The 12,666-nt window shown below is 42.1% G+C and overlaps 1 protein-coding gene across 1 annotated transcript in view; it reads right to left on the bottom strand.

Moving 5' to 3' along the window:
- The window catches only part of LOC111955905 (DENN domain-containing protein 3), a 51,884-nt gene that overhangs the window by 24,748 nt on the left and 14,470 nt on the right, over positions 1 to 12,666 (bottom strand). The window contains exon 15 of the mRNA XM_070436401.1: positions 10,050 to 10,220. Within this exon, the coding sequence (XP_070292502.1) occupies positions 10,050 to 10,220 (171 nt within the window). The remainder of the gene's footprint in view (positions 1 to 10,049; positions 10,221 to 12,666) is intronic.

Here is a 12,666-nt window from a genome sequence, read left to right as displayed (position 1 = left end):
GCCGATAAGAATACGGTGATTGACAGAGTCGAAAGCCTTGGCTAGGTCGATGAAGACGGCTGCACAGTACTGTCTTTTATCGATGGCGGTTATGAACTATTAGACTCAAACTATCCACATCCGCTTGATTTTTCACCAAAATAACTATATCATCAGCATATGCTGAGAGACGAATAGGAGGAATATCCTCTGAAAGGAACACCCCTTCAATGTGACTTCTATTTAGTAGTGGCTCTACAGCGATGGCATACAACATTCCTGACAAAGAACACCCCTGCCTAATTCCTCTACACACTTTAAAAGGAGCACTCAAGTCACCGTTAACTTTCAATACACTTTCAATGTCACCATATATCACCCTGATAATGGCAACAAAACCAGAGCTGAAACCAAAAGCCTCAAAAGTGCGCTATAGGTATTGATGTTCAACTCGGTCAAATGCCTTTTCATGATCAATTGAAATTAGACCAGCATCCAACCCAAAAGCGCTAGAGACGTCCAAAAAGTCCCGAATCAGGGAAATGTTATCCCCTATCTGCCTGCCGGGAACACAGTAGAACTGGTCTGTATGATGTAAAATGTTATCCCATATCTGCCTGCCGGGAACACAGTAGGACTGGTCTGTATGATGTTATCCTCTATCTGCCTGCCGGGAACACAGTAGGACTGGTCTGTATGATGTGAAATGTTATCCCTTATCTGCCTGCCGGGAACACAGTATGACTGGTCCGTGTGTATGATTTGCCCCATCACCTCCCTCAGCCTGTTGGACAACGCCTTGGACAGGATCTTATAATCAGTGCACATTAAGGCCACCGGCCTCCAGTTTTTTGGCAGTAGGGTGAGGACAGCCCTTCTGCAGCTTATCGGTAGTAACCCTCTGGTCAAACTATCGTTAACTACTGCTAGCCAATCCTCTCCCAACATAGCCCAAACATACTTTAAAAAGTCCCGGTGCCCTTCCATTTTCCATGCAGTGTATAGCTCCTGCAAAGACAAGGATTGCTCTAGTTCAACCTGAGCTTCTGCAGCCACCTAAGGGAGGCCATCAAGTAACTGCTGTGTCACTGTTACATCCTCTTTGTACTCACACTTGTAGAGCTCAGCATAGAACTCTACTGTCCTCTTTCTAATTCCACATGGACTAGCTCCTGTCCAACAGCTGATTTGAGGCAATGAATAATTCTTCTTTGTCCATTCTTTTTCTCTAAACCAAAGAAACATTTGGATGAGGCATCCATTTCAGAGATTCCCTGGAACTTACTTCTCACCAATGCTCCCTGTGCTCTGATACCCAGCAGGTCTGCCAACGCTGCTTTTTTCAGTGCCCGAATATAGCCTCGATCTCCTGTGGTCTTAACTAACGTCAGGAGTTCCACTATTTCAGACTCTGGGGTGTTCATTGATCTGGTGATATCTCTGGTGACATTCATTGTGTATTGATTACAGAATTGCTGAATCTGGATTTTCCCTTTATCCCAACACTGTTGAAGAGATACAACACTGTCCTTTCAGACCTCCACCTCTCCCAGAAAAAACTAAAACATCTCCTGAAGTGAGCATCACCCAATAAAGTTATTAAAATGCCAGTATGCACTTGTGGGTTTTACAGCGTTAATGTCCACCACCTCTGTTACTAAACAATGATCAGAACACTGGGGTTTTACAGTGTTAATGTCCACCACCTCTGTTACTAAACATGATCAGAACACTGGGGTTTTACAGTGTTAATGTCCACCACCTCTGTTCCTAAACAATGATCAGAAACACTGGGTTTACAGTGTTAATGTCCACCACCTCTGTTACTAAACAATGATCAGAACACTGGGGTTTTACAGTGTTATATGTCCACCACCTCTGGTTACTAACAATGATCAGAACACTGGGGTTTTACAGTGTTAATGTCCACCACCTCTGTTACTAACAATGATCAAAACACTGGGGTTTTACAGTGTTAATGCTCACCACCTCTGTTAACTAAACAATGATCAGAACACTGGGTTTTACAGTGTTAATGTCCACCACCTCTGTTACTAAACAATGATCAGAACATCCCACTGGGGTTTTACAGTGTTTAATGTCCACCACTCTGTTACTAAACAATGATCAGAACATCCACTGGGGTTTTACAGTGTTAATGTCCACCACCTTGTTTACTAACAATGATCAGAACACTGGGTTTTACAGGTTAATGTCCACCACCTCTGTTACTAAACAATGATCAGAACATCCACGTGGGGTTTTACAGTGTTAATGTCCACCACCTCTGTTACTAAACAATGATCAGACACTGGGTTTTACAGTGTTAATGTCCACCCTGTTACATAAACAATGATCAGAACACTGGGGTTTTACAGTGTTAATGTCCACCACCCTGTTACTAAACAATGATCAGAACACTGGGGTTTTTACAGTTGTTAATGTCCACCCTCTGTTACTAAACAATATCAGAATACTGGGGTTTTAACAGTGTTAATGTCCACCACCTCTGTTACTAAACATTGATCAGAACATCCCACTGGGGTTTTACAGTGTTAATGTCACACACTCTGTTACTAAACAATGATCAGAACATCCCACTGGGGTTTTACAGTGTTAATGTCCACCCACTCTGTACTAAACAATGATCAGAACATCCACTGGGGTTTTACAGGTGTAATGTCACCACTCTGTTACTAAACAATGATCGAATCCCACCTGGGTTTTACAGTGTTAATGTCACCACCTCTGTTACTAAACAATGATCAGAACACTGGGGTTTTACAGTGTTAATGTCCACCACCTGTTACTAAACAATGATCAGAACACTGGGGTTTTACAGTGTTAATGTCCACCACCTCTGTTACTACAATGATCAGAACACTGGGGTTTTACAGTGTTAATGTCCACCACTTCTGTTACTAAACAATCATCAGAACACTGGGTTTTACAGTGTTAATGTCCACACCTCTGTTACTAAACAATGATCAGAACATCCCACTGGGGTTTTACAGTGTTAATGTCCACCACTCTGTTACTAAACAATGATCAGAACATCCCACTGGGGTTTTACACTTTAATGTCCACCACCTCTGTTCACTAAACAATGATCAGAACATCCCACTGGGGTTTTACAGTGTTAATGTCACCACCTCTGTTACTAAACAATGATCAGAACACCCTGGGTTTTACAGTGTTAATGTCACACCTCTGTTACTAAACATGATCAGAACACTGGGGTTTTACAGTGTTAATGTCACCACCTTCTGTCTACTAACACTTGATCAGAACACTGGGGTTTTACAGTGTTAATGTTCACCACTCTCTGTTACTAAAACAATGATCAGAACACTGGGGTTTTAACACACTTGATTTACAGACCTGAGATTGATGCTCAAAACAATAAAACCTATCTAACCTCTAGATGGTGTTCTCTCTCACATTAGACCATGTGTTCTGTCTCGTGCCTCCATGTTGGCTCCAAACATCACACAGTGTTACAATAAACCTATCTAACCTGGTCAGAGAGATGGTGTTCTCTCTCACATTAGACCATGTGTTCTGTCTCGTACCTCCATGTTGGCTCCAAACATCACACAGTGTTATAATAAAACATATCTAACCTGTCCAGAGAGATGGTGTTCTCTCTCACATTAGCCCATGTATACTCTCTCGTGCCTCCATTTTGACTCCGCCAAATATCACATAGTTCATGTGTTACAATAAGGCGTTTTTAAAAAGTCCTTGAGGCTGTATGAGGTTCTTTGTGATTTCTATCTAAATTACTGACTGTACAGTTAAAATCCCCAGCAAGAAATAAATAATCCTCAGTATTACATTTCTCAATGTTATTTGATAATCTCTCTAAAAAACATACCCTCTCAACTGCCACTACWAGGGCATATACATTTATTAAACACATAGTGAAGTTTTCATCTCTCTCTGTAACTTTTAATAACCTCCCCTCAACTACCTCTTCAACCTCATATGACAAAAGCAAAAAAAAGGTTTGAGAACAGGATGGTTTTTATGACTACACACCACTGCCCCCCCTCACTCCTGTTGCCACACTACTTCATTTTCCATACTACTGTGCGTTTCTTGTAGAAAACTTGTCACTTCCCTTTCCCTTTATTAACTCATACACTACGGCTCTTTTTTCCCCGTCTCTCGCCCCATTTACGTTTAAAGAAGAAATCTTCAAACTGCTCATGGCTGGGAAAAAAGTTCAGAGTAAGAAACAGAAAACACATCTCTTTACAGAGTTAGGACTGGGACTGAACTCTTTCATTTCCTTTAGAATTTACCTCACTTGTCACTCTCTCGTAACCACTTTCTTTAGTCTAGCAATTTCCGGGCTTGTCAAACCTCCACCCGTTATTTTTGACATCAGAAACTTTGCTGATTCAATAAACAATTCACTTCCAGGAAAAAAATCAGTTCCATTATAATCCTGCATATATTTCTTCCCTTTTGTCAAATTCAGAAATGGATGTACCCTTTCAATCCCATACCTCCCCAATTCTCTGGCTATTTTGTTGTGACGCATCAGAGGCCTCACTCTCACTATCATCCCCAGAAGAAAACTCCATCTCTACTTCCTGTTTATCCTCAACTGATTTATCAATCTCTACTTCCTGTTTATCCTCAACTGATTTATCAATCTCTACCTTCCTGTTAGAATTAGAACCTTCATCACCCCTTAAATTCTTCCTCTTACTCCTCGGTACTTTGAAAACAGCTGCTTCGTTTTCCATTGTTTCACTCTCCTCTTGAACTCCAATTTCATTCTCCAGCATCCCCTCAGTTACCTCCATCGCAGTCTCAGCTACTGCCCCACTGCTCTCCTTTCCCTGCTCTACTACAACTTCCCCGTAGCCACATTGCTCTCCTTTCCTATTTCTCCCACCACATTTATAGATCATCTATAAGTCTTTGCTAGGCAAAGATCTGCCTTATCTCGGCTCACTGGTCACCATAGCAACACCCAGACGTAGCACGCGCTCCAGCAGGTATATTTCACTGGTCGTCCCCAAAGCTGACACCTCCTTTGGCCGCCTTTCCTTCCAGTTCTCTGCTGCCAATGACTGGAACTAATTGCAAAAAATAAATAAATAAAAATCAAAAATCAAAAAAAAATCACTGAAGTTGGAGACTTATATCTCCCTCACTAACTTCAAGCATCGGCTGTCAGAGCAGCTTACCGATCGCTGCAGCTGTACATAGCCCGTCTGTAAATAGCCCATCCAACCAACTACCTACCTCATCCCCATATTTGTTTTTTCTGCTCTTTTGCACACCAGTATTTCTACTTGCACATCCTCATCTGCACATCTATCACTCTAGTGTTAATTGCTAAATTTTTATTACTTCGCCACTATGGCCTATTTATTGCCTTACCTCCTTACTTAATTTGCACACACTGTAAACAGATTTTCTATTGTGTTATTGACTGTACGTTTGTTAATCCCATGTGTAACTCTGTTGTTTTTGTCGCACTGCTTTGCTTTATCTTGGCCAGGTCGCAGTTGTAAATGAGAACTTGTTCTCAACTGGCTTACCTGGTTAAAAAAGGTGAAATATATATATTTTTAAATTCTGCCGATCTTCTCCCTTCTCCTGAACCCTTAGCCTGTTCATCCCTTCTCAGTGGTGTTTTAGCTGCACCAGCGCTAGAGCTGCTACCGGGCTCTGCACGCTCATTCTCTGGACAATTACACACCAAGGACCCCTCTCTTCCACAACCAAAGCATTTCATTGATTCAGTAGAAGTGTAGAACACATAATCAAACCCATCAATCTTGAAACTGAACACTAAATCCAGTTCGTCAGTATCCTTCTTTAAAATCATGTGAACTTGTCTCCTGTGAGACACGACATGTTTCAGCAAAGGTGATTTGCATCCAAAAATAACATTTTTAAATTGTAGAAACAATCCATGACGAGATAACTCTCGCTCCAACACTTCATATCAAACAAAAAGGGGGCACGACAGAAAGTAGATCTTTCTTCTCCAGATTCATAAGAGGAAATACCGACGTTTGTCTCCCGCAACACAACACCACTCAACTATCATATTCACCTTTTCAATAGAATCTAAGAATATTACTACAGCGCTATTCATCCTCGAGGCTGATTTTATGCCATCATACCCAATGATAGCACCCACTGCTAAACTATATTCTTCCACCGAACAACCTGTCGCAGCAGGAATCTTCATCCCATGCCTCCGACCAAGTTTTTCAAACTCTACACCTCCACAAGGGGGCCATTACAACCTGCCCCTCCCCCTGGTTACGCCCTCGAGAGAAACAACCTCAAAGATCCCACCACCCCTATACGTGCTTAGTGAGACAAACCCTTAAAACAACTCAACTAATCTATATATTTATTAGARTTCGACCGATTAAATCAGCATGGCCGATTAATTGGGGCCGATTTCAAGTTTTCGTAAATCGGTAATCGGCATTTTTGGACGCCGATTATGGCCGATTACATTGCACTCCACAGGGAGACTGTGGCAGGCTGACCACCTGTTACGCGAGTGCAGCAAGGAGCCAAGGTAAGTTGCTAGCTAGCATTAAACTTATCTTATAAAAAACAATCCATCTTAACATAATCACTAGTTAACTACACATGGTTGATGATATTACTAGTTTAACTAGCTTGTCCTGCGTTGCAAATAATCAATGTGGTGCCTGTTAATTTGTCATCGAATCCATGTAACAACTGTTTAGTACACAGAGAATCACAATCCTCCGCTTTATAGAGGGCAGAGTAGAAATCCACGGCATGTTGACGCATTTCACTGTCATCCGTGGTCACCTTCCCACCATGGAGACGAAGGCAGACCATCTGTTTGTGTTGTAATGTCCACTGTCCTAGTGATTTAAAAAAAACGCTTGGAGCCTCCGTATCATTGAGGGTAGCAAAGCGAGACCTAATCAAGACACCCTTCACTCTTTCATGTAAAAACGACCTCAGTTCATGTCTCTTGTCCTGTAAGTTCATGACTAGTCTGGGGTCATTCTGAGTGAGCAACTTCAATTCAATAGATTTGATGTCGTGTTCAAGGGCCCTGATAGTCTCTAACTACTGTTGACAAAACAATCGTATTAGGGCCTTCCCAACCTCCCACCATTGTCTCAAGAACTCTAAATTCCCTTTTGTAACCCTCCATTTTTCCCCAAAACAACAAAAAATCTTTCACAAAACATGACATCATGTAACAATTTTACATTAAAATACCAGTAAGGTGATGACCTACGTAGACAAGTGAATATCAACAGACACATTATGGTGATCAGAGAAACCCACAGGAGTAATATCACACCTTCCAACCCTACTACAGTAGTGATCAGATACATACAACCTGTCTAACCTTCCAAACCTACTACAGTAGTGATCAGATACATACAACCTGTCTAACCTTCCAACCCTACTACAGTAGTGATCAGATACATACAACCTGTCTAACCTTGCTGCACTGACACCACCTTCATTAACTTTTAGCCATGTGTACTGCCTAACTTTTACATTCCTTACTCTCCACACATCAAAAAGATCAAACTCAGTTAATAGACCAGACAGACAAGTAGCTGACCGCAGGTGAGGTTCTTCAGCAGTGCGGTCAACAGTAAARTCTACTGTACAATTCCAGTCCCCCCCTAAAACCATACACATAAACATAACATCCGCCTTGACCAATAAAAACCGACCCTTGACAATCTCTGTTGTAGATACCACAGTCACCCCTAAGCCGGAGGAAAACAAAATGTCCACCCCAGCACTGAAATTAGTACCATGACTGAGTATATGCTGCCCCTCCCACCACATACCCCAGTCAACCTCATTAGCCTCATCACTATGTATCTCCTGTAGAAGTCAACCTCATTAGCCTCATCACTATGTATCTCCTGTAGAAGTCAACCTCATTAGCCTCATCACTATGTATCTCAACTGTAGAAGTCAACCTCATTAGCCTCATCACTATGTGTCTCCTGTAGAAGTCAACCTCATTAGCCTCATCACTATGTGTCTCCTGTAGAAAAACTACATCAAGCCTTTTCTGTTTTATTACTTCTAATACCCAAGCCCTCTTATTCCTGTCCCTTCAGCCAGTAATATTGAGAGAACATAGTAGAATCTTTCTGCCTCCTTATAGAAAAGAGAAAGGAAAAGCAGAAGAAACCACAGAGAAACCAGACAAAGAGAGAAAAAACACCCTGAGGCATGATCCTCATCACTGTTTTCATTTTCTCTGAACCACGTTTCCCACTACCTTTTGCTGCTGTGACAGCAGTAAGACATTTTCTCAAGTGAAACCGCTTCATCACACTCAACTGGTCTAACCCCACCGTCTTCTGTAATATCACAGCTGACCTCACAAATGTATCAACATAAAAATAAATCTGCCAATTTGACAGATTTCCCAAAAGTCTGATCCAGGAACCCATTTACCTCCAGCATTTTCACTTTTGGATGAATTGCGTGCCCATAGCAACCTGCCTCCTACTCTGTCCCAGATGCTAATATATGCATATTATTATTACTATTGGATATAAAACACTCTGAAGTTTCTAAAACTGTTTGAATGATGTCTGTGAGTATAACAGAACTCATATGGCAGGCAAAAACCTGAGAAAAAATCCAAACAGGAAGTGAGAATTCTGAGACTGGTCAATGTTCAACTCATCGCCTATTCAAATCCCTGTAAGATATGGATCTGTTGCACTTCCTACGCCTTCCACTAGATGTCAACAGTCTGTAGAATGCTGAATGAAGCCTCTCGTGTGATGTGGGGCCGGATGGGAGGTGTTTCAGTCATTGGTCTGGCAGCATGCCAGTTCCTGGTCACGCGCGTTCCAAACGATATCGTCTTGCTTTCCATAACTTCTAGAGACACAAAGGAATTCTCCGGTTGGAACGTTATTGGATAGTTATGATAATAACATCCTGAAGATTGATTCTCTACTTAGTTTGACCAGTTTATTCGACCTGTTATATAACTTTTTGAAGTTTTCGTCCGAGTTCGCCTGCATCTGCGCGAGCGTTTGGACATGTGCACTAAACATGCTGGCAAAAGTAGCTACTTAGACATAAGTAATGGACATTATCGAACAAAACAACTATTTATTGTGGGACTAGGATTCCTGGGAGTGCATTCTGATGAAGATGATCAAAAGTAAGGCAATATTTATGATGTAATTTTGTATTTCTGTTGACTCCAACATGGCGAAGAAATGTTGTTATTTTTGAGCGCCGTCTCAGATTATTGCATGGTGTGCTTTTTACGTAATTTTTTTTTGAAATCTGACACAGCGGTTGCATTAAGAACAAGTGTATCTTTAATTCTATGTAAAACACTTTTGATTCTTATTATTTTCATATTGTAAATATCCAAAGTAAGCTTTGGCAATAGGTACATTGTTATGTCATGCCAATAAAGCACATTGAATATTTTGAGAGAGAGAGAGAAGAGAGAGAAGAGAGAGAGAGAGAGAGAGAGAGAGAGAGAGAGAGAGAGAGCGAGAAGAGGAGAGAGAGAGAGCAAGAGGAGAGAAAGAGAGAGAGAGAGAGAGGAAGTAGAGAGAGCGAGAGAGAGAGAGAGAGGTTGGAGAGAGAGAGTAAGAGACGAGAGGTGGAGAGAGAGAGATAGAGAGAGAGAGGTTGGAGAGAGAGAGAGAGAGAGAGAGAGAGAGAGAGAGAGAGAGAGAGATGAGAAAGGGTAGAGAAAGGTAGGAGAGAGAGAGATAGGAGAGAGAGAGAGAGAGAGAGAGAGAGAGAGAGAAGAGAGAGGTGGAGAGAGAGAGAGAGAGCGGTGGAGAGAGAGAAGAGAGAGGTGGGAGACTTGTCCCAATTATATTCCTTCCTCCCAAAGGTTTCATTTGTTCACTTTCTATTCACTCATTGAAAGGAAATGACTGGTAGAATAAAAATTGTAGAAACTCCCACTAGCCCATGTCTCCACCAATTCAATGCTTAGATTTGTGGGAAAAATATGATATTATTGGGACACACCCAGAGACAGGGATTAACAGAAAGTTTAAAGTCACATTTTGACATCCTACCTTGTGGTCGTCGGCCATCTTTCGTCCGGCCCACATCTCCTTAACCATGAGGTGCCAGAGGTCCACCTCTGACTTCAGGTTGACCTCAAACGTCTCCTTCCTCAGAGTGGTCTTGATCTTCAGAGAGGGGATCCTCAGCAGCAGGAAGGGAGCCGAGGAGATCTTCACCTCCTGAGGTACAACAGCCAACCGCTTATTCACTACCTTTTATTTTAGCAGGGAGTCCCATTGAGACCAAGGTCTCCTTTTCAAGAGAGCCCTGCATCTCAACAACTTACACAACCACTAGGCAGGTCCCAGGTCAGTTGGTGCTGTAAAGCCAACTGCTACGGTTGTAAAGACCACTGATCTGGGACCAGGCTTATTTTGTTCACCTAACACCAACTTTGACTTATTCATATTTCTAATAGAATACTTGGTAACACTTTGTATAATGGCACATAATGCTGTGTGAGTGTATCTATAGTGTCTCATGATGCGCCCACAGTGCATTGTAACACTAGCTATAAGCAAGCATAACATTAATAGTTATTATAACGGTACATGACATACACTGTGTTAGGGACTAGATCCCGTCATTTACATTAGCTGTATAATAAAGCATAGATTACCCATCTATAAGCACATCAAACATTATTTTGTCTATTTTATAKCTTAATGTATTCACATTGTAATCTCTATCAAAAAAGTCTAGTATCATGAATGATATATGGTATATCACAGAAAGTGTAGTATCATGAATGATATATCACAGAAAGTGTAGTATCATGAATGATATATGGTATATCACAGAAAGTGTAGTATCATGAATGATATATGGTATATCACAGAAAGTGTAGTATCATGAATGATATATGGTATATCACAGAAAGTCTAGTATCATGCACAGTATGACTCCTACTAAACACACACCCCGTTGCACTGTATGCTCCTACTAAACGCACACTCCACGTGCACAAGTATGACTCCTACTAAAACGACACTCCACGTGTAACAGTAATGACTCCTACTAAACACACACTCCACGTGCACAGTATGACTCCTACTAAACACACACTCCACGTGCACATATGACTCCTACTAAACCACACTCCACGTGCACAGTATGACTCCTACTAAACACACACTCCACGTGCACAGTATGTCCTACTAAACACACACTCCACGTGCACAGTATGACTCCTACTAAACCACACACTCAGTGCACAATATGATCCTACTAAACAACACACACGTGCACAGTATGACTCCTACTAACACACACTCCACGTGCACAGTATGACTCCTACTAAACACACACTCCACGTGCACAGTATGCTCCTACTAAACACACACTCCACGTGCACAGTATGATCCCTACTAAACACACACTTCCGTGCCAACCTCCTACTAAACACACACTCCAGGTGCACATAGACTCCTACTAAACACACACTCCACGTGCACAGTATGACTCCTACTAAACACACACTCCACGTGCACAGTATGACTCCTACTAAACACACACTCCCACGTGCACAAGTATGACTCCTACTAAACACACACCTCCACGTGCACAAGTAGGACTCCTACTAAACACACACTCCACGTGCACAGTATGACTCTACTAAACGCACACTCCACGTTGCACAGTAATGACTCCTACTAAAACCACACTCCACGTGCACAGTATGACTCCTACTAAACGACACTCCACGTGCACAAGTATGACTCCTACTAAACGCACACTCCACGTGCACAGTATGACTCTTACTAAACAACACTCCACGTGCACAGTATGACTCCTACTAAACACACACTCCACGTGCCACAGTAATGACTCCTACTAAAACAACACTCCACGTGCACAGTATGGACTCCTACTAAAACACACATCCACGTTGCACAATATGACTCCTACTAAACACACACTCCACGTGCACAGTAATGACTCCTACTAAACACACACTCCACGTGCACGTATGACTCCTACTAAACACACACTCCACCGTGCACAGTATGACTCCTACTAAACACACACGTCCACGTGCACAGTATGACTCCCTACATAACACACACTCCACTGAACAGTAATGGATCCTACTAAACACACACTCCACGTGCACAGTATGACTCCTCTAAACGCACACTCCACGTGCACAGTATGACTCCTACTAAACACACACACTCCACGTGCACAGTATGACTCCTACTAAACACACACTCCACGTGCACAGTTGACTCCTACTAAACACAACTCCACGTGCACAGTATGACTCCTACTAAAACACACACTCCACGTGCACAGTATGACTCCTACTAAACGCACACTCCACGTGCACAGTATGACTCCTACAAAACACCAATCCACGTGCACATATGATCCCTACTAAACACACACTCACGTGCACAGTATGACTCCTACTTAACACACCACTCACGTGCACAGTATGACTCCTACTAAACACACAATCCACGTGCACAGTATGACTCCTACTAAACACACACTCCACGTGCACAGTATGACTCCTACTAACACACACTCCACGTGCACAGTATGACTCCTACTAACACATACTCCACGTGCACAGTAATGACTCCTATATGAAAGAGGTACAAAACACACATTTCAACAAGG

Source organism: Salvelinus sp. IW2-2015, linkage group LG31 (genome assembly GCF_002910315.2).
Source record: "Salvelinus sp. IW2-2015 linkage group LG31, ASM291031v2, whole genome shotgun sequence".
Lineage (NCBI taxonomy): Eukaryota > Metazoa > Chordata > Actinopteri > Salmoniformes > Salmonidae > Salvelinus > Salvelinus sp. IW2-2015.
This window is presented reverse-complemented; position numbering and strand designations above follow the sequence as displayed.